Source organism: Pagrus major, chromosome 5, assembly GCF_040436345.1.
Source record: "Pagrus major chromosome 5, Pma_NU_1.0".
Taxonomy (NCBI): domain Eukaryota; kingdom Metazoa; phylum Chordata; class Actinopteri; order Spariformes; family Sparidae; genus Pagrus; species Pagrus major.
This window is the reverse complement of record NC_133219.1, coordinates 23305357-23328913: the sequence shown is the minus strand read 5'-3', so window position 1 is coordinate 23328913 and position 23557 is coordinate 23305357. Positions and strand designations below refer to the sequence as shown.

The window sequence follows — 23557 nt, the reverse complement described above, 5'->3', positions numbered from 1 at the left end:
TGAGGGGGACATGGATGTTTGTGCCACATTTCATGACATTCAACCAAAAGTTGTGAAAAAATTCACTCAAAACTACAAATGTCACCCCCCATGGTGGCATTTGAAGTCAAGATGAGTGGAAGGCAACACGCACACCGCTTACTTATCTCTTTTTGGGCTGCAGGGAATCAAATCCCCCTCCACAAAAATCTAATTCCAGTGAAAAAGAGTATTTCCTGACACACTTTCATCATTTGGTTATTTATTAAGATGTCATTTTAACATTTTAACATCAAGCCTTTTTAAATAAATAAATCAATGCGGGGGTGAAAAGCGTGTGCAGGAGTTACTCTTCTTCACTGGCACTTGAAGGAAAGTCAGAAGATCATCAGCGTCATCAGGACAGATCATCAGGGAACCCAGAGTAACACCATTTTGTGCCGATTCGCCAGGTAGGTGTTGAGATGTTTCACAGAATAAGTGAGAACTTTGACGTGCTGGTGGTCCTTTGATCCATCCATGACTATCTGACCCAATTTTCATAGCAATCCATCCAATAGAGATATTTCACTCTGAATCAAAATGGCAGACTGACTATTGCCATTTAGCTCAAGTTGGACTTTACAGCCGCCATGTTTTTTTGGAGTCTGATGTGACCGTGTTTGAATGAGAGGGCGGAGCTGGGGAGGACATCCTGATTGGATCTAGCGACCTTACAGTCACAAGGTAGCGACGCCCTCATGCTTTATGGTCTATTTTACTCTAAATGTGGCCTTAATTGACTAAATGAACATCATGCTGTATTGAAGAAGACTTTAAACTAGCGAATGAGACCATAAACTCATTAGGAAACTGTTTACTGAGGTAATGAATCAAGTTAGAAGTAGTGTCAATTTCTCATAAGCTTCCATACAATCAGTCTTATTTGGTGGAGTTGCCCCCTGCTGGCCATTAGACATAATGCTTCACTTTTCAGACCCAGATTTTCTGCCCAAATTTTAAACGAGGTACGCCAGCATGGCTGATAATATCCTGTTACGTGGAGGTCCACTTGGAAAGTGCAAAATCTCACCATCTTTCTCTTTCCTGTCCTCTTTTTTTTTCTAGTATAATCTCTGGATTTTATTTTCTACAAGATGCACACAGCCTATAGTAATCTCATCCCTCAGGCCTTCTGTCAATACTGCCAACGCCCGGGGAAATGGGTGCTCCTGTTTTTACATTCTTGCTCCTCCCGGCTTTAAGCCACGGTCGTTCTGAATTAACTGATACATTTTAGGCACAGCTCCGAGGAAAGGATTTGGTTGAGCAGGTTTACGCACAGCTACTTCTGCTTCATGATTGTTGGGAAAGATGATATAAACAATAACGTCATAGTGTTTGTGTTTGTTTTTTGAGACAGAGACGGGGGGGTTCCTGCTCACCACAGTCTAGCATGCAGGAAACAACGGCGCTCGATTCAGACTTGGATTTTTCTCGAGACAGAACAGTGTCAGCAGCTGACCGCATTCCACAGACACAAACGTCGAGTGTGTGAAACCGATTGCCACACGAGCGCCGGAAATACCTTCCAGATGCTGCTGGGGGGGCATGATAACAGAGCATGACACAAGTGTAATCACTAACGGGAGAAAACATGAAGGATTGAGTGTGATTCTCTGGAGGATTTGTTCTGGGAGAGTTTGTAATCGAGGCAGTCAAAGCCTGTCAGCTGGAATAAGGAACATTCACGCGTCCAAAATAAGTTGTCATCGCTGCTCCTGTGGGACTTGGCTCTCCTCCTTTTTGGACAAGCAGTGGCTCTCTGGAATTTACTGAATGTAACCCGCAAACACTCACGTCATAGTGTCGACCCAAAAATGAGAAAATCTGGCCGAACCCCTTCCCAGCTGCTCATTTACTGCTCTCACAAGGAGAAAGAAGAAGTGATTTGAAGGCATATTTCCACCTCTACAGCATCGGAGCTGAAAAGCAGCTTTCAGTGAGTTTTTTACCTCTTGAGAATTTGTCTGTTTTCATGAGGCTTGTCGAGAAGTGGCTTTGTTTGCCTTGGGAAGCAGAACCCAAGTTGAGAGAAGCACTTTAATGGCCTGGCACTGACGCCACATATAACCAGGTTGTTTTCATAAAGACTGAATCAGTGTCTCGAGATCCTTGGCAAGATTACACCTAATTCCTGTGGCACCCTCCCTGTGCAACACTCAGGTCTGATTCCTCGGTGAAACCAAGAGTGAAAAAATCTGGCTCATCTCCATTTGTACAAGATAAAATGCTTCCTAACAAGACACCTGTACGTCCTTTCACACCTGCTTTCCTCAATTAATACACCCTCAACCCTTCACCTCAATCCTACACTTACACTCAGCTCATGACATAATTTCACAAAATGCCATTGTGAGTTCGAGCCCGACTTCCTCTCACTGCTTCAGCTGATTAAATGCTACATTATAATGCCAGGAAATGCCCCGAGGCAAACCACAAAGATTTCATCCCGCATATTCCGCCTTGTAGTATAACAGTATTGAAAGAGGAAGTAGAAAACCAAACACAGGATTTCTGTTTAAAGGAAATGGTTTGTTTGAGATTGCAGGACCATATTTCAAGTCAAGGTGTGACTATGAGAAAACAGAACGTTATTATTGCACGGTGTGTTGAAACGGCTGCGTTGGTAATCCCCCACCCCACCCCAGTCACACCAAACATGACCTTAAGGCAGTGGTTCAACGCTTTGGAAAACGTGCATGTCTGCAAACGAGAAGGTCGCTACTACTGTCATGACTGTAGGGTCATTATGAAGCTAGGGCCAGTAGCCCATTAGCTTAGCTTAGCATAAAGACTGGAGGCAGAGGGAAGCGACTCCGTCCAAAATTCAAAAATATTCCTCCCAGTAACTCTAAACTTCACTGGTAACACACATCTTGTTTGCTTAATCTGTACACAAACCTAGATGTATAAAGGGACATGCTGTGGTTTTATGGGACATTGTGTTCTGCTTTTTCTTGGCAAACGACGGCAGGGTGCAGTCTTGTCACTGTCAGGTGGCCAGCAAAGACACTACCCAAACATGTTGAGCGACTGGATAAGGCGTCATTTCATTTCTGAGTTAATCTCAACACCTGCAACAGCTGATCTTTTGGTCACTCGGAGGCAGCAGAAACAAGCTGTGAACACCTTTTCATGCACCAGAAAGATGTGTGTTGTGTTTCTGACCACCTGGTGAATGGAAGCATACTCGCCATTACTCCTAATTTTCGGAGGAGCCTCCCTGCTTTTCTGTTTATAACCCTGATGTGCTTCCTGTTGGTAATTTCTCCCGTTAATCTCCCAGTTTCATCGTGATACAAATCAAAGGAGTGTTTCTCATGTCCGTGTGGGAGATGTGTCACGGTACCTGGCAACCCAACCCGGAGGCAGAGGTGAGCATGCACAAACAACCCATAACTTTGCCTGAACAACACTGTCAGAGCCTCGCCAGTGAACCAAAACAAAGTCCAAAAAAGTTTGCAGCTGGGCAAACCAAAACAATGAGCTGAAAGACGTTAACATGCTGTGTGTAGGTGACAGGAGCTGCAGTCGGTGACCCTTCCACATTCGATTGATCCATTGGTAATATAAAAATATGAAATTTTAGTCGCTTTAGCACACAGACATGTGAGTTGTATCAATCTTTTCATCTCATTCCAAGCAAAATATAAAATCTCAAACAGTTTCTGTAATAGTCTGGCTGGAATTTTAATCATGAAACTAATGTGAGTGCTAAACCAGTGAAGCCACAATCCAGAACGTCACACCGTGCCAGTGGAGACGAGCTTATCTCCATATTCATCACTTCAAGTGTGCATCTTGAAAAAACACCTGCACATTTAATAACTGACTGAAGCAGCGTCTCGTTTTGTGTTGCCCCGGGCTTAAATCTGGCACTCGAGTGTCGTGGTCGATCGAACCCTTCATTACAACATTATGATCCTATTTCAGGTGTTGTAGCTCTTCATTCTTAGTGCTGGCACTAAACAATAAGATGCAGGTCGATTGTGTGCACTTGCTGAGATGGATAAAATCATCCTCGCACAAAGCACCCCCCCCTCCCCCCCCTCCTTTGTCTGCACATGGCAGAAGCAAACTTCGAGTGCTGTTTCTCTTCTGTCTGAGTTTTCTTTTTTTCTTTTCTGCAGAGTTCATGCTTTTGGAATGTGAGGCGTTTGCCTGTACTCAGCATATTCCTGCCGGAGGGGGATTCTGGCTGGATCTGTTTTCAATTACAGTCGGGTCCGTGCTGGCCTTTGATCAGAGTCTGGGCCGACGGAGGCAGAGGGGAGACCCTGTCCTGACACAGCTGACAGACGCAGGAGCAGAGGGGATGTTGAGCACCGAGGCTCTGGGGCTGAACAGATCTCCGTCTCTGGGGAAAAAACACAGAACCACTCCCTCAAACACTGACTTCTTGTTACAGCCCCAGAGGTACAATCCCTTTATGAAAAACAGTGTGTGCGTGTGTGTTTGTGTGTGTGTGTGCTGAAACACGTGTTCAGTACTTCTGGCCACTTATTTTAAATTGGTCTCCTGTGAATTTTTCATTATAGTTCCACTTTTTCTTAATCTACTTAACATTAATGAAGTGGGAACTCCTTGAATTGGAGCTGATCATTTCCATTTCAACATGTGTAACAACTTAAAATACATATAAAACAAAAAGAATTGACATTTGACATTTGACAGGTGTGGAAAACGACTTCTTCAGAAACTGTGTAACTGGAACATCTGGTCAGTGTGGTTATCTTCTGACGGTAGATGACTTGACAGTAGCTGGAAGATGAGGTTAAACATGTTCCTCTCGTTTAAAGCCAAGATTACATCAAACGTTCTTCTTCTTTTGCCGGATGCTCAGCACGCAGCATACCTGAAAAGTTTAACTCTGTCATGAGGAAACTGAAAGCACCTGATTGTTTTATAGGCAGGTACAGCATGTGCCGGCGTGTTATCGTACTGTGATGTAAGTAAGTCTAACAAGCACTTATATCACTCCCAAGAGGTCACATTGCTTGGCAGGAAGTGAACTGCTCACCGCTTCACTACACTCACCACTCAGTGAGTGTGAGCCTGTGGGTTGAGTCCAAAATATTATGTTGATTTTGCTCCGTGAAACAAAACAAAAAACCTGCTGAAAACAACTTTAACTCGAGTCAAACCCACATTAGATAATGACACAGCAAAATTAGAGGCACTTTTTGGTTTTGCAGGAAGCGTGATTAGACAAACACGTGGGCCTGGTCAGCAGCTCCCATGAGATCATCCACTGACCTCAGCACAGCAGCACCCTGCCCATGCAGGGACGAGGCCCCTCATCCTGGAAATGGCTCAGACATGCTACACCCTGCTTATAAAACATTATTTTAGGCTAAAATCACATTTCCTGTGTCTAAAATTCTTGCGCTGGGCTTAATCTAACCTAGTATGAATACGGTATGGTTTGAAATAGCAGAAGAAACACAGGAAAAGATGCTACATTTGGGTTAATATGGTACTGGCATAATGACATCAACATCCTGCCAAAGACACACCCAACGTCAGTGTTACTGGAAACTGGGGGGAAAAGTACAGATGTCTACTAATGACTTTGTTTGCCAGTGAAAATAGTTTTCATAACTTGAGGCTTTTCCGAGCTTCTCCATTACTAAGCTACTTTCTTGTTATTAATCTTTTTTTTCCAGTTTTCCTTTTTGTTTCTTTACGTTTTAATTTGAAGTTATATGTTGTGGCGACGCTGTACTTGAAGGGGAATTGTGTTTTTTTTTAACCTGGGCCCTTTTTTTCACATATATCGATCCGTCCATGATTCATACCTACCAAAAGTTTTGGAATGGGTCCAGCAGATTGCCTCAGCTGCAGTGTAATGCTTCGGGGCAACTCTGTCAAAGTCACGTCCACTAAAGGTGCTTGTTTCTGCCTCCGACAGGCTGAGGTTGTCTCACAACATTACAGATGGAGGATTGTTTGTTAAATAATAAGATGTTTTTCTCGCTCTAGGAGAAGTCTCGATCCAAAATCTCCCGAGAGGTGAGCTGTTGCAGGAAGACGACGGTGGGTACATGAGTCAGGTGGGAGAGAGGAATTTGGAGTTTACCGAGAGCAACTGCCAGCAAGAACTCACTGAGACTGAGACTCGTGTTTCTCGTAACAACAAGGTTTTAAAATACTGGAATTCCCCTTTAAGGTCTGGTTAGGTTTAGGGCAAAAAAATCCCACTTGGTTAGGGTCAGGAAAAGATCATGCTGTGGCTGTTTTCTCGCCAAAAAACACGACGAGACAACGTTTCATCAGAAACATCCAGTTGTGTTGCCACAAAGAAAGCTGCTTGCTTTACACACAAGATATTGAATGGGAAGAAGTTTGCTTGAGGCACGCGTGGTTTCAAGGGGATAGACATCTTTGAGCCAGTTACAATTCAGGAATGATAAATACATTTTCAGCCCCGAGAAAAGAAAAATGAATCTATCTCTCGTCTGTTGAGCAGTTTTTTGTATGGTGGGATTGGGACCACCAGCAGGCCCCTAAACATTTGGATAAAAAAATCTACGAGTACGGCTTTGGAGATGTTTTTGTGTGTTTTCTTGTTTTTCAATCAACGGCAGTGCATCATGGGAGTTGTTGTATTTATTCAAGGAAACAGAGGGGAACATGCTTTGTGTCCTGTACCTGCAGAACATTCAGGAATGTGGGAGCACTCTGCATTCTTTAGCCCCGGTTTTGTTTTTATAGCCCTCACACAGGAAGCTCACTCCGGTGGGGCCTCATTCATGTAGTCTGAAAAACGCTGACTGCCCTCCCACCCCCACCTCTCTGGCTGCTCTCCAAGATAGACACACACACACACACACACACACACACTCACACAACACAACACACATTTTTTGTCTTTGTGGGCCGCTGTGCATTCTCCCCTCCCCCTTCCCCATCAGAGAGTTTCATTTATAGCTCTAATTACAATAAACAAGCAAGAACAACTAGGGAAGAGGCCACTTCCCTCGCTCACACAATTATTATCTCACTCGGGGTTAGATGAACCACCCCGAAAGTCTGTCAATCATATATCCCAGGCTAAGTATTTTCTTGTTTTCAAAATAAACCTCATGATGGTAGTTTGGCGGTAAAGAGCAGGTTTCTTATCGAGGCCATCGGTGCGGAAATCCGAGGAAACGTGAGATTCCCACCGTCTCTGTTGTCGAGCTGACTTTGCTAAAATGAAATTATAATTGTGAGAGACTAGTTGAGTCATCTGCACTGGGAAGACTTGCTCAAGGTCATGCAAAACCTAAAAACATTAATATTCATATTCCAAAATTGCAGCATCTGTTGAACATGATTTTGTCATTTTACTATGTCAGGTCTTCATTGACTGTTTTTTTTTAATGCCTAAACAAACTAAATAAACCAACTCTCTTCGTTTCCATGGCTGAATAAACTGAATAATCAAACTGACCTTAAAGGACAACACAATGTCATACTGTTTTACTTTGTTTACATTTGGCGGACCCTGCCACCTTTCTAGTTTCAGACAGTGTTCTGGGGACCTTACTTTCCTTGGAGAACAGCTTGTTGATTCAGTTATGAGGTATAATTACCTCATTTCTTCTCTAAAACTACACAGTGCCCCTGTAAAGATATAATATGTAACATTTTTCCATTAAAATGTCTAAAAACGACTCGACCTCTGGTATGTTTTATTGAGTTGTGTACTTACACCATCTCAAGTGCTTGCATCAATGTTCAAACTCAGATGTTATTCAAGGTAGCGGTGTGATTCATTGGTCGCCTGTTGCTAGGAGAAAGTCAGACAGCGAGGAAGGAAGTCGGCGAATGTGACTCAGCGTAACGCGAATATAAAAAGGTCTGTGAACATTTCTGCATTTCTGAGGTTTAATCTGCAATGGTGGATGTTAAACAATGACGACAACGAGTCCCCCGATTCTACGCTTCTTACGTCTTTTGTTTAAATTGAAATACCCCTAGAGGCCTGTAAAATGTCACTTATTTCAAAGGACTCCCCTCATTTTTCTCTCCATGTGGCTCACTTGTCCTTACATATATCAAAAGAAGAACACACACACACACACTCTCATATAACATCAAGCGCACTCTCACTCTTTCCCTTCAACACACGCACACTGTGCTGACCAGCTAACAGCCCTCTTTGTCCGCTGCCACCCACAGACCACAGTCGGCCACAGTCATCAAATATGGGCGCTGACATGGACTGCTGGTGGTCTGACCTCTCTTACACACACCTCCTACTGTACAGGTTCATTGTTCACTGGCTCACACACGGACATGGATCAGTGTCCGTGAAGCTCCACGTGCTAGCGCCGCTAAGGATTTGATTTTGGCTCATGATCCTTTTCACACATCAATAGTCCCATCACATCACATCTCTCCTCTTACGTTGATTGATGAGAATATGCTTCACGAGGGACCCTGTGCAGCTGCAGCGAGGCCTCACCGAGAGCACAACATCAGGCCGAACATCTGATGCATGACGTCTGTCTGCGATCCCACTGTGGATGAATCTATTGACTGCGCCTGACAGGGAGTTGCCAAATCAATGAGCAGTGGGGCACGTGGGTGTTGGCCACATGTGCGTTAGTGTATGTGTGTTTGTGCTGCGTGTGAACGAGTGTCATCAGACGCAGACAGATATTAGATTATACAGGAACACTGAGCTGGTTTGACTTTGTGTTCCAGGAGGAAAAGTTACAGGCTTCAAAATCAGGTAAGACGCTGCAGCCGATAAGACCAAAGTTAAAAATGTGAAAGTATTTGGGGCCCAATTATTAGACATCTTAATTCTCCTGGATCTTAGTGGAAAGTCACTGTCATGTGATATCCAGGTGGGACATACTTTGTCTTGTATGTTGTTCAGGCTGAAACTCTGATGTATATACGGTGTCTCTGTCTGGTCTGGCCTTCTGTGGTTGTCTTTTATTGTTGTTGTTTTGTTTTGTTTATGAATGTGGGGTATGTGTGTTTGGTAGTTATCATTTTGTTTGGTCTGTATGATGAAAATATAATAATAAAAATAAAAATGGGTTTGTATTCAATTTAGCAAATCCTGCAGTCCTACTAAGACAAGTGAAAGGGTAGCACAGATCCACATATACCATTTAGCAAAATGTGTCCAAAACCAACCATAGAGACAATAAAATAAGATGAATAACCATCAGTGGGTTTTTCCTCGCTAATATTACTTTCATATGAGCATGACCTGCTTCTTTCAGATCACATCAGCCGTGTGCAGAGCAGAGAGGAAAGCTCTGCTGCCAAAAACCAGAGAAAAGCCTGTCAATGAATCAGGCAGCTAATCCTTTCCCCCAGCAGATGAGAAATGCAAAAGGACCCAGTTTAGCAGCAGATAAAACAGCGGCTGATACTGATGCCACTCGGGTGAAGAAGCTCTGGGAAGAGAGAAAAATAATCGAGACTGCAGAGCGGCTTCTTTTTTTGTTTTACTTCATCGTTTGTGCAACAGTGCTTTCTCCTAAAAGGCAACCGCGATGACTTTCAACACCAGCGCGCCACATTCTGAAACCCTCTGCAGTATTTTACGGGCCTTGATTAGCTTTTATGAATAAGCTAAATGACACTTTGTGGACGGTATGTGAGTGGTACTTCAGATGCACAGACATTGTTATTCTTGCAGTAGTTTATAAGATGAGGGAGAGAAAAAAAGGGAGAGTTTTTAGAAGTGAAACAAAGTCGTTGTAAAATACAACCAGCGGTCGGTGTGATTCAATTAACCATCTGGGTTCGTCTGTGTGGAACCTTATTAAACCAGACGAGCCGGGGCTGCTTTGTCTCGTCTTGTAGGGTGCCATTGTTCTGTAACCCTCTGCTCCACAATTACCAAGCCTTAAATTACAATGATCACTCTGAGATCTAATATCTGAGGGCAAGAACTCATCTTCACCAATTATCCCTCCCTGACTCTCTCACACATACTCTACATCGGAAAAACTGTGTTCGTCGTCGTGTAAGCTCACTTTTAACTCTCAGGGTGGACTGAGTGAGCGTGGAACACTGCAGACAGCTAGCCTAATGATAATTCAAACCCTGACTGCTCCGAGTGTCCGACATGTGACCGTTTCCTGCCAGACATCCACATTTTGTAACTTTAAGTACCATGATGTCAGCATTTTCTCTCCACTAACTTCCTCTGGTTGAGACTATAATTTGACTTTTGTTCATGGAAGTACAAATCAGTCATACTTAGAAACATGCAGTGTATGGGATGAGTGACAATTTTGGATGAGCATAACTCACAGTTTTCTCACGCATCAGTGTAAACAATACAAACAATATCTCTTTAAAGTTGTTTTAATTCATTTATCCTCTGGGCATCATGAATGTCGACACTCATTTGAATTAGTTATAAATGCAAAAAACCCTTGTAATAAATTCTATTCTGTAATATTGTATCATTGCACAAGGAAGCATCATAACAGATGAAAAATATCATATCTGATGATTTTAAAGTCAAAACTGATGGTTGGAGATGCCTTTAGGAGGAGATATGTTTTATCAGATGGTCAAAGCTGAAAAAGATCTCAGATTACAGCAGAACAATGTCATGTCACATTGTCCGACATACCCACAAAATATGTAATCAGTAGTGACGTGACGTAAGCATGCTAACATGATAAACTAGTATGGTTAGCATGCAGACAAAGCACCACTGTGCCAAAGTGCAGCCTCACAGAGGCGCTACCACGGCTTCTTTCCAAATAAACGGATCAGTATATTAAAGAAAATCTGAGAATGCAAAACCTCTTATTGCTTTACATGTTGTAACTTAAAGGATAAGTTCACCCAAAATTGAAAATTCAGTAATTATCTAGCCTATTCACCACCACCAAACATCACTGGAGCTTCAAAGCTAAACAGCGTTATAAAACCTGTTGTAGATGGGGACTTGTTTTAATACTTTTTTTTAAAAAAAGGAGAATGCTGCAACACTGTTTTGCTGTGAAGCTCCAGAGTTTTTTTGTGGGCTTTCCATCAGCATGGGGGTGAGTAAATAATGACTGCATTTTCATTTTTGGGTGAACTTATCCTTTAAGTTCCTTGTAAGCTTTGCTGAAAACCTGACACAATTTGATGATGTCTTGAGGATCAATATAATTCAGATAAAAAGGACCAAAATGTAAGATAAATGTAGAGCACTACAGTTCCTGTGTTATATTACAGTGCTTATGCGACCATTAAAAGTTGGACTTGTATCTGATATACTTCACGTTCGCCTCCGTCTCCACCCTTTTTGAAAGCCTGCTGCGTTCCACCAGACAAAAGACCGTAAATCTGACGTGACATGCAAAACAAACCCTGCATCTCCGTGAAGGATATCAGGCAGTAAGTAGAGTGTACACTGGCTTGTTATACTCTCTTGATAATCTCGGTTCAGTCTGTCAGATCATAAGCATTCCTCTACACTGAGCATGCGTCCGTAGACATGTGTGCATGATTTCACTTCTACCCGTCTGATCTTCTTTTGCCACAAATAAACAATGTTGGTTCGACGCTTTGGGATTGAGGTTAGAACTCTTTAGATTCAGATTGGGGAAGTACAGACAAGCAGAGACTGGCTTTGTGTTTCTGTTTGTGTATTTGTGTGTGAAGGAGTGAGTGGGTGATCTAAATCTTCTAAATCCTGTCTCACTTTGAGAAAACCCCCCTCCCTCGTGTCTTTTTCAAACCTCCCTGATACCTCCTTCATTGCCATATCATCACAGTTTTATAATCTAAAATGTCCTGAGAAACTGTGATTGCGACGAGGCAACAGCCTGATAGCAGATGTCCTTGAGCACAACACAAGATCTGTTTCAATCACGTAAATAACTGGGAAGTGGGCAGTGATTCAGGGGTTTGAAACAAAGCGAGTAAGACACCACACCAGCACGGCCTTAGCCTAACAACAAATCTCTGTCTGCCCTCTGTCGGGATGGGAATGGTGAAGAAGTTAAGCCATTGTATCAGTGAACCTCTTGCGTGCTCACGATTAAAAGCACATTTTGAGTTCAGACTTCTGGCTCTGCACACAACCACTCTAATGATGACCTGAACAATTTTCTGATGTCCGCCCGGAAATGTGTTGGAATTTCCTTTTAACAAATGGCGATGTTGTGGTTAACACCAGTATCCTAGTGAAGTTCCTGTTGGCCTGACATCAGCGTGCTAAGTTTGCAACTCATATGTGATGCCATTGCTCACCCCTGCTATTAGCTCATTTACTGTCAACAAGACCATTCAGCACAGCAGCACTGATTGTGTATAAAAGGCTGAGCTGGGTGCATATTTGATTAAACAGCTTCCTCCTGACCTGTACAATAATCTTTAGTTAACACCTGTGCACATGTGACAGACATCCTTAACATCCGCAGCATTTAGTGTGTTTGGGCTCAGGAGAACAAGTAATCGCTTCGTATGCAGGATACTGTGAGTCATGTGGACTGACTCACGGCTGCAGAAGACGATCCTCGTGCTTTGCCAAATTACATTACGTGTTTACCTTCTGAGATTTTTAGAGGACATTCACTTTGGCAGTGGCACACTGACAACACCTCGTGCAGATCATGTGAAAGCGTTCTGCTGTTTTATTGTTTTCGGATGTGAGAAACTCACAATTTAGGTAATTGCAGGAAACCGGGAGAAGTGATGATGATCATTAATCTTTTTCTAATTGGTTCTCTGGTGCATTGTATCTTTTGTTGCAGTGAGTACGGTGCCATTAAGAGGGGGGCAACAGGCTGCAACTACAGTCTAAATTACAGTGATAAAGAAAACTGCCAAAGATTCATTTAAGTGGAAGAAATAAGGGATAATTTGGACACTATAAGTCAAAAATTGCACAGGTTATACACGCACACAAGTCCTTAGAAATGTTTTTAAGTGGTTTATTAAAAATATGGTATAAATAAATATGACACTTCGGGTTACATCATTCAAATGAGACGGAATACACTGGATAGACTCTTCAGTACAAAATGATTTCATAACATAAGTTTACAGCATACTTTTTTCCCGTGACAGCTGTTTCTCATCTCCCATAGCCTTTAATTTACAGTAGATACATTATTACAGTGTCAAACAAGAAAATACCTACAGTAGATAATGTCAGGAATCAGATGACACAAGTGTTAAATAATCAATATAAATACCAGCACTCATTTCAGTCAAAGATATTGGCATTGTCTGTCAGTGTTAGATGTATAAGATAGACTTTAAATTGTTTTAGACCCAACTGTTGGGAAACTAGAAAACAGATTACACATAATGCTTTCTATTTGAATTTCAATCACTGAGGTGAAGGCGGCAGAATACAGTGTAGATTTGTTTAATCTTTAAGATCAGTGCCTTGATTTTTTGTGCACAGTTGTTGAAAATATATAAATACTATGCATAGTAAAATAGAAAAACATAAAAAACAGTGTTAACTTCTTAACCAGTGTGTTTTGATCAGGGCTATAGAAAAAAAACCTGTTGTAATAGTGGTATAAAATCAGCCATTTTAAACTCCCATTTCGATATACAACCACGGTGGGGGCTTTTGTGACAAAACTTAAAATAAACAATCAATTCATAACAATACATGCAACCCTTATTAATGGTACCATGAAGTAAATGACTGTTAACAAAATACCTGAGTTTACAAAAAGTCACTATACTATAATATATAATACATAACCACAATATAAAATCTGCACAATCAATTGAAATGCTTAGCGAGGACATCTTTATGGCCAGTGTCAGTCTTAGTAATTCACAGTTTCAAGCTGTCATTAGCATCATCTTCCATTCTCATGATCAAAACTCACAATGGAAGTATTCAACGTGCATGAGGACCAGGTAACAATGTGAGCAATTAAACATACATTAGGCACCAAACATAGGTTATAATTTACCACAATGACGACTGCTTTGTAAATGCTCAAGCGAACAAAGTCTATCCCACCAGCTCAATATACAGCAGTGGTTGGTGTTGGATTGTAAACCAGTGTTTCAATGGACTGTCCTGATTCTCATTAGCGTATTGTAAAGGACTGTGGCCATTGTGGTTTTCTTCTTTAGCCTTCCTTAAAGCTGCATGAATCAATGTTTGACCACCAGAGGTGGCTAATATACAAAACCATTCACATACGTTATTATGGCCTTCTTGCTAAGTTGCTAGCAAACATTTGCCTAATTACACAATCAGCAAGAGCTGAGTTTCTGGCCATACAGTGACCTTTAAGCCTCCTCCAACTCTACAAAAAATCTTGATCTTGAGCTTGTTAAATGTTTGATTTGCTTCCTTAGGTAGTTGCTAACTTTATCTATTTGCCATTAGGTGATTGCTGCTTATTGCTGCTGGAAATGGGGCTCTAAGTATAAGAGTGATGAAACTGAACCTTACAGTAATGTGCTGTCATAAACAAATTAGCTAAAAGAGGAAAAAAGCTCCATGAGGCTGCAGAGTTAGGTGATAATTCTCAGTTTGTCACTATGAGCGGAAACGTACACATGGCAGTTATTTGATTCAGAATTAATACAAAAATATTGGTTGATGCAGCCTTAAGCTAATAACCTACAACAGCAGCCTCATTTGAAGGGGAATTTCAGTATTTTTAAACCTGAGCCCTATGATAACATACATTGGTCTGTCCATGATTCATACTTACCAATAGTTTTGGAATTGGTCCAGTAGATCCCTTCAGTTGGCAGCTGCGACACAGCTGTGATGGCTGCAACACAATCTTTTGGGGCAACTACGAATGTCAGTTCTGTCGAATAAAATACATTGTTTTTGCCACTCGCAGTCTGAGGTTGTTATTGTCAGTGTCTGACAACATTACAGAAACGATTCATACAGAGATAGACCTTTTTGTTCAAAAGTAAGATCTCTTTGGTAGTCAGACGCACAAGTCTCGCTCAAGGAGAAGTCTTGCTCTGAAATCTTGCGAGATCTGAGTTGTTGCAGGAAGACGACAGTGGAAACATGAGTAAGAGTTGAAGAGAGAGTTTGGAGTTACTTTGAGGAACTGCCAGCAAGAATTTCTTTCAAAAGTCATGGCAGAATATTTAGCCTATTTTGACAATCTAGATGAGGCAACAACTGTGACCAGAGAGGTGATCTACTAAACCTAAACTGGAATCTGAAAACTTTTGGTGTGAATCATTTTAACACCAAAATACGTACACATAGGGCCCAGGTTTAAGAAATACCGAAATTCCCCTTCAGTACACGCAACCACATTTCAATCTGGTATCAAAACCTGTAACAGTATTCTCCAACACGTTTAGCTACAAGTTGTTTCGTGGCAGATCATACCCAGTACTGACTCTTCTGCAGAGTGGGAGTGGCTGTTTGAATTACTTGGGAAGATGATGTCGGAGAACCATTACTCCAAGAACTTATGAACATGTGTGAATCAATTGTGTTGTAAGCTGAGCCTTGATTTGGTGTCATTAACCGATCTAGAACAGGGCTACCTGGGCAGAGGTGGTTTAACGGAGTGACAGTCACTGTGGGAACTGTTGTGCTCCTCTGGGTTTGGCCCTGGTAGGACTGACTGCTTTGAAGACCATTGGAAGATGGTTCCTTTTGTGCGGTAGTGCTCTGCTTCCTTTGCCTGTGATGTCGAAGAAAGACAACCAAGACCACAAAGATGATTACGAGAAGCAGCAGGGCCAGCAGTGGTAAGATTACCAGGAGTGGATTGGAGGTTTTTTGAGGGTAGGACTCTACGCGTACTGGTGTGTTCCTAAAGGGAAAATCCTCTGCTCCACGCGTTGGTTTGCCAAGAGTCGTACTCAAAATGCTAGTTCTGTTAGAGTTTCCCCATCGGTTGCGTCCCTTGAACTTTAGCTGGTTTTTACTTGGCTGCTGGGTGGAGAAGAAAGCTGTAGAAAGGACTGATGAAGCAGTTCCATTTCTGGACGTCTGTAATGGTGTCTGAGGAACCGATGATGTGGTTGCAACAGGACTCTTTGTGGTTGGGAAAAGTGCTGGATCATATGGCACGATTGTAAAGTGTAACTCCCCTTTAGCAGGCTGGATGTTATCCGCTTTCAGCACAAACACCAGTGAGTCATTTAGCTCCTCAACTCCTGTCATGTTGGCATTCAGCTCCAAGGCTATCTTCTCCTGCATCACCTCTTGAAAGGTGAAAGACTGAGCTGGTACCGCTTTTGTGGACATTTCAGGTTTTGTCTGAACCACCTTCCCATACTTAGGATGGGAGATCATCTCAAATACAGGGTCACTATTACTGATATTAGCCAGTTGGGAGGCATTTAGAAAGCTAGTGTTGAGTCTGACAGCAATCCCATTGGGAATCCTCAAACCCTTACCAACCTTGATCAAAGGTCTGACAGTTATGTTTAGCACTTGGCCGGTCAGATTGGCCTCTGAAGTGAAGGCAGTGAACTCAAAGCTGTCTTCTGCAGAGGAAAGGGAGATCATATGGTAGGACAACCTTCCAGACTGGAGATCCTCCTGTTCGAACTGTGTTACCGCTTGGTTGTCCTTCAGAAGTTTGCCAAAGTTTGGAGGCCGTGTAATCTGGTAGTGAACGGTGATGTTTTTCCCATTTGACTGAGCAGCAAGGCTGTCCTGGGTCAGTGATACTGACGTCTTGCCTTGCTCCAGTGTCAATCCAGAGTAGTTGACCAGAGAAATGGTGATTTCTGTCACTTCTAGGTTGAAGAGTTTATATATTGGTTTATGATGGCCATCTGTGACACTGAAGTAAAACACCCCCGAGACGGAGCTTCCATCATGGATGAAATAGACACTTCCGTTATTAATTTGGGCTTGGGTGAAGGCCACTATTGACTCGTTCAAACTTCCTTCAAGAGCTAGGTAACCATTGTTTGGCTTACTAATCACAGAGAACTTAATATCATCAGGAGGATTGTCCAAGTCTTCAACTTTGAGATTCTCAGGCCTGAGGGCTACTGTATCTCCTTGTACCACCCTCAGACTTGGAGCTTTGGTTTTTAGCAAAGGTGGCTGATCATTTACAGGTGTGACTGTGATGTTAAAACGCTCCTCAACAACCTCATCGTCATCTTGAGGGCGCTGCGCTGTTTTGCCCTTGGGATTTATCCATGCGCTGAATACGAAAGAATCATGAGTTGTCTCCGAGTTGTCGTGCTTGTAGGTGATACCGTATTTGTTAACTATGAACTGGGAGAAATTTGGTTTCTCCTTGGTGAGGTTTCTCTCACCCACCACTATGACACCATGCTGAGGCAGAGACGTCACCTGGAACCAGACCTCATGGGAGCTCCGCTGAGGTGTCGGCAGCTTAGACATCAGGTTAGTGGCATCCAGCTTGGATTCATCAATGATGACACTTTCCCCTTCTGTTACCTCAGCACCTAGCACCAGGCAAACATTACGTTAATCACAGAGAAGAAACATTGTTAAACATTTTTAAGTAATAAAACCATAAACAACAGCCAAGTCAGTGGGCTTTAGCCATGCTAGTGGCAGGGCTTGAGGGATGGCAACCTAAGTCTGTTGGTTGATTGGTCCATACCTTGGTCCAGGTCATAATATCTAAACTATTGGATGGATTGCCAAAAAAATGTAGACATCTGTCGTCTCCAGAGGATAAAGCCTGCTGACTTAACATTACCTTTAGCGCCACAATTTTAAGTTTCACAAACTGTATTTTGTCACTTCCAGTTTATTACCAAAAAGGAATGACGTTCCCCTCAGCCTCAGAGATGTACTTTGGGTTTAGTGCTAATTACAAGGTTTTTGTACAACTTTCAACATATTAAATCTAAGACTTTTAATAATTAATTAGGTAAGTTTCAATGGATTTCATGCCCATGCTGGCAAAAAAGTGCTCAGGATATGAAGGAAAATGGGAGTCCCAGAATTACTTGCAATATAAATGAATTTACTCTTTGGTGATGCTCCCGATGTGAATACTGAACGACTTTGTGTGATGGCAGGCATTTTATGGAGGCTTTTTTACTTCCTACGTGACTGAATTGCCTTAATAGTATACCCAAAGTTCCTAATTTGAGCATTTTCTTGTATAAGGTGAAGCAACCAAGCTCTTAATTCACTATTCCTGAGTCATACTTACATTCTTGGCCACATTGGCTGCTTGTGTAGTCTGGGCAGCTGCATTGTTGAGCTGCTGTTACTCACTCGCATGCGTGTGTCCACATACATACATAAACATCAGTTTACATGGAGTTTGCTTTTAAATAATGAATAAATGTGATGACGCCATTTTCCTATTTTAGATTTTAGTCCTTTTTAAAGGACTTGTAGAAACCCTGTAATTAGCAAATGTTAGCAGGGTAACTCGCTAACCTAAGATAGGTAACAGTGACAATTATACCTGCTTTAAGTCAGCATGTTAGCATTGTTATTGCGAGCATGTTAGCACCATTGTACAGCCTTAAAAAAGTGTTGTGTGACTGTAGACTGTTCATACCTGTGTTTGCAAGCAGGACTGTCTTGTGTTCAGGTCCAGTATTCTCATAAGAAATGTCTATTTTGAAGGTCTGGCCGTCCAGAGAAGTGGGCGGTGAAGTAACAGAGAAGGTCATGGAGTCCATGGCTTCCCAGCCCACTGACTCGATGGGGGTTTGAATGTACACAACCTCTTTCCTGTTTACCTGATGTACAAAAACAGCACAGATCCTCAGGCAACTGCGGGTTTAATCAACTGTATAAACACTTCAGTGGCCTTAATAATTCTTCACCTTTCTGAAAGTCATTACTACAGCATGTATACAATGTCATCACTCATTTAAAACTGCTTTGCTCAGCAGTAAATAAAGTACACTGAGAGTCGCAGCTTTAACTGTGTCGGAGCATAATCCATCAGAAATAATTGATTACATAAGAGCCTTACATTTCCCATTTAGCTAAAGAAGCAAATTTCCTGAATGAGGATGCAGAATATCAATTATTCATATTGTGGAAATCTGCCAACTTTCCACATGAATGGAGGAACTCTATTTACTCTCAAACTGGCCCACATCCCTTTTATTTCATTTCAACATACTGCGTTGTGGTGACATGACCTCCAGTTGTTCACTCACCATGTCTTGTGTAAAAGTGGAGATGTCCACTGTTGAATTATCAGGGTTCCTCATCGCCAGACGTCCAAGTTTGGGATGGCGAATCACAGTGAATGTAATGACGCGGCTCGAGGTGTTACTGATGTCATTGGTCACTACTTGTAAATCCTCATTTGTGATGGGTGTAGAAGAGCCTGGAGGAAAGACGTGAAAATGAATTAAGAAAATTACAGATGAAGTGGATTGGATAATCGATCACAAAACTGTCTTTGCCCAGAGAATTAGTTTTTTCTTGTCTGGCATTCAGTTTACCAGACCACACTGTTAAATCTCTTGTGTGGCTGCGTCAAATGTTGCAAGTTTTCCCCTCTGGAAGCGTTTCACATCTTTTTGACTCCAAATTATGCAAAACAAGCTCTGGAAAAGACCGACGAGAGTCCTTTGATGTGTCACATTAAAGCTGCACTGCAGACATCACAGACTTTTTACAGCACTGTCCAACTGCAGTGCGGGGTGTTACATAAAATACAAACAAGAAATTAAAAGTGGATCAGCTCCTTGTAGGCACGGAAATCTTCCACTCGTGGAAAATGAGAAGAGAAACATCTCCTGTGCACGATGATAGGAGACGACTACTGAGAGATTCTTTTCTCTATAGATGAATTTCACAGATTTCCATAGCTCTGCTGCCACTATGGGGATTTTAGTTTGCCTAAAAAAAGACTGATGATAAATGATAGAAGGCAATGATAGAAGGAAAGAGGGGTCGAAGCACAGTGAAATTCATTCATCACTTGTCGTGAGACTCCCACCATCCTTGTCTGGCTCTCATGGGAAATTTCTTCGAGGAAGAGGGAGATGGGCTTTCTTGTTTTTTTTAAACTGAAAACCTATCTTGCTCTAAATCTGCACATGATGGGTTTTTCCTGTACTGTCAGCATGTAAAACGTAGAGAATATAATCAAAATACGTTAAAATACTTTTGTGAGCTGTTTAGTCCATGCCATCGAGATGAGAAAATGTGCTATACATTGTGGGAAACATGCTGCAACCACTGTTCACTGTCTGAAGTTCGTCTTTTTGAGGCAATGACATTTTAAAATTTTGAATAATGATGAAAGGTGATTGGAATAAGACGGCAACAACATGAAACCCATGTTAGAATATTGTTTGAGCGCCACTATACTCCATCAGAGGTACTTGTCAGATGGCTGAACAGCTGAGAAACCCCCTCCGACCAAACCTTTCCGGTGCTGGAGTTAAATAGGTGGAGTCTGACCATTTCTGGAACTTTCTGAAACCGATTACCTCACATTTCACTCACTTCACGCTGCCAGCTGTGCAGAAGTGAAAAAAGTTAGGTGCGTTTGAGCTTCTCTCGTAGGTCTCCTTTTTGAGCTCATGAGCAGCAGGGGGTAGCGACTGCCAGTAAAAGCTGTTTACGCTGGGTTCCCCCTCTCAGGTGACATACAATTGTGAAGGTTGTTCTGGCTGTATGCGGCCGAAATGGATGACCTGCCGACACTACTCAGAGATGAAAAAGGTTTCTTTTATTTACAATTAAAGTGGCTACAAGGAATTTTCATTTTGTGTTGATTCTGGCGGCCCCTGTGGACAACAGCGGTGTGAGCACCACTGCCTTTTCTCATTAACATCTTGAAGGGCTAGTGTGTGCATTGGCTCTGAAAGCAAGGGGAAGAAAGACATAATTGTTGGCTGGATGCATGGCGATGAGGTCATGTATCTATTTGTGGCCATGTAAGACCAAAAACTTTAATATGACGATAGTAAAACAAAGTAAACTTAATTGAAGTGCCGTACCAACAGACTACAGAGCAGCTGCTTCCCTCAGACTGTAAGATCCTCAATTCATTGCAAATACAACATTATCATATCAGCTGTTTAAAGGAAAGGAAAGGATTACTACAGAGGCTAACATAGCATTTCTATTTTATGTGGAAAGCATAACACATTCGCCTTGAAAGAATTGTGAGTAAATGTTCTTTTATGAAGAATCACTTTGTTAAGTCTGGTGCAGTATTTGCAGGCACCACAATGACTTCCTGTCAGAACGCTTTCAGGTGAACGCTGGTTTCTTAACGAGCCACATGCAACCATTTAGTGAGGAGTCTTTGCACAGTTTTACAGACAGCACCCAGACATTTGAGGACTTTGAGGAAGAGGAGAAAAATGTATCTCACCTCCACAGTGTGAAAGTGTTTCATGTCACCCCTCACCCCATCAAAACCCTTCATTGTCAGTTAAAGCTTGCAGCCCAACCACCCCCATCCCCCTCCCTCTGCCCCGCCTCGCACAAAGCACAAACAGGGCTGCCTCAGACAGACAGTGGCACAGCTTTTCAAGTACCCACTCACCCTGTGGCTGGGAAGCTCAGCAGAGCGTGCCAGTTGGCAGTTTCCTACCCTCACAATATCCTTTCCAATCTAACTCACAAACCAGACCACTGGAAATCTCAGAAAACCTTGAAATGTGTTTGAGGACACAGATGACACCCAGTCGGCCTATTTTTAGCGCCTGAGTATTAAAAGTAGCAAAAACGTTAAGTAATAACAGCAGCTGATTCACCAGTCTGGTATTTGGGTAAAGTAATGACTTGGCTGTTGGAAAGGTGCTGAATTATTTAACCAAAAGGGATTGCAGGCAGTGCTTTACATAAATGCAGGTTGAATCTTACTAAATACAGCAAATGAGAGAGCAACGTGTGACCAACACACACATGCTTAAAACCTTCAGCTAAGCTCTAACAAAAGAAACTAAAAAGAGGAATTACTTTGCATATAGATATTAATGGAACAACTAAAAATGACAGGGAGACAGAAATACTTTGTTTCCACAAGGCACCGGTGTTCATGACACAAAAGCCTATAAATAACATTAAAAAAAAAAAAAAACCCCAACAAATGATTATAAGCACAGGTGGAAAGTAAAGTTTGGCTTTTTTAGTGTGCATGCGTCCGAGTGCGCAAGTCCATGCAGCCTGTTACATCTGCTCCTGTTCGTTTTTCAATTTTTTCCCCCCAACTTTTAGCTTTCTTCTGTCACCTTACTCGTTTTAACTTTATTAGTAACTTCTTTAAGCTGCACCGTCTCTAAACATTCTGGTAGGGAGCGTTCTTTTTGGTTTTTTTCGCGGTGGAAGTACACACATAACATTCCCCACGGGGATCAATAACGTACTATTCTGATTCTGGTTTTAACAATGATTTTTGTTATTCATTAATCTGCCAATTATTTATACGGTTAAAAAAAAGGATTTTAAAAAGGTTGCTTAAAACTTGAAATTGCTTCTTATGTCCAATCAACGGCCCAAAACCCAAAGACTCACTGTCATAACTGACACATATTTTAGAAGCTGAAAACAGCAAGTGGCATTTTTGGCTTGATAAATGACTGAAATGATTAATCAATAGTTAGCAACTAATTTTCTTTTGATCGACTAATCACTTAATTGACTAATAGTTGCAGCTCTAGTGTGTACTTGTATGAAACCAGTGACTTGAGAAAATGTAGTTGCTGATGTGAAGGATGTGTGACAGTAAAGGACACATCTGGTGATAACAAAATATCCAAAAATACATTCATTCTACTAACAAGTGTTGTCTGTGTAACTTAAACCTCATGCTGCCTATTTGTTTGTACAACAGACGTCCATTGTTGTCCAAAAACTAAAACAATGAGCCACATTGTTGCACTGGGTGACCTGTTCCTTCATTGAGTTTATTTTTAATCAAGTCAACAAACATCATTCTGCTGTAACTGCTTGAGCACCAAATATGTATTTATCCGTGTTTGGAAAAAGTCCCCACCGAATCGATTATTTAGTCCACTTTGAGTAAAAGTCATCAAAAACAGCAGTGTCCATGTTTTAGTAAATTACTTTATCCCTTTTCAAAGTTAAACTACATACTTGTGACCTGTTTTCACGCTTTTATGTTTTGCGGAGTGCCACAGAGTGTAGAAGAGCGAAAGGAAAAGAGATGCACTCGCACATTATTGTTTGCTGACAATAATATAAATATAGCCTTTAATGATAAGTCTCCACTCTAAAGGTTAGTTTACCTGGAAACACCTTGAGCGGACGGTTTATCTCCAAACTGAGGACTAAAGCTCTGGCAGTAATGCTGAAGATCTGCCTGGGAGTGAAGTTCACACCATCGTTGGCTTGGAAGTTGAATCCTCCAGACATGGCACCTGGAAATGCAATGAAACAAAAAATTTAATCAAAAGCTCCACCTGTTGAGAAGCCTCTGAGGCAAAGTTGTTAGATTCTGTCCGCCTGCAGTGAATAAAGAAACAACTCCATGTAGTTTTGTGAATACATGTTTTCATTTAGTTCTTGGCTGGAGCAAATTTACAAATAAACTGCGTCTGGTCCCTGCTAATAATCATAAAGACATACCAGATGCTGCTTTCAGGAAACTACAACGTTAGCTACACATTCTCAATAAGGGAGCGTTCAATCAAATCAACTGTCTACACT

General features: G+C 41.8%; 1 protein-coding gene across 1 annotated transcript in view; it reads right to left on the bottom strand.

Moving 5' to 3' along the window:
• Positions 1-12903: 12903 nt before the first annotated feature.
• The window catches only part of cspg4ba (chondroitin sulfate proteoglycan 4ba), a 29742-nt gene continuing 19088 nt past the window's right edge, over positions 12904-23557 (bottom strand). Inside the window, exons 7-10 of the mRNA XM_073465729.1 lie at positions 23137-23268; positions 19078-19250; positions 18465-18648; positions 12904-17385 (exon numbers count right to left, since the gene is read on the bottom strand). Of these exons, the coding sequence (XP_073321830.1) occupies positions 15326-17385; positions 18465-18648; positions 19078-19250; positions 23137-23268 (2549 nt within the window). The 3' untranslated portion in view covers positions 12904-15325. The remainder of the gene's footprint in view (positions 17386-18464; positions 18649-19077; positions 19251-23136; positions 23269-23557) is intronic.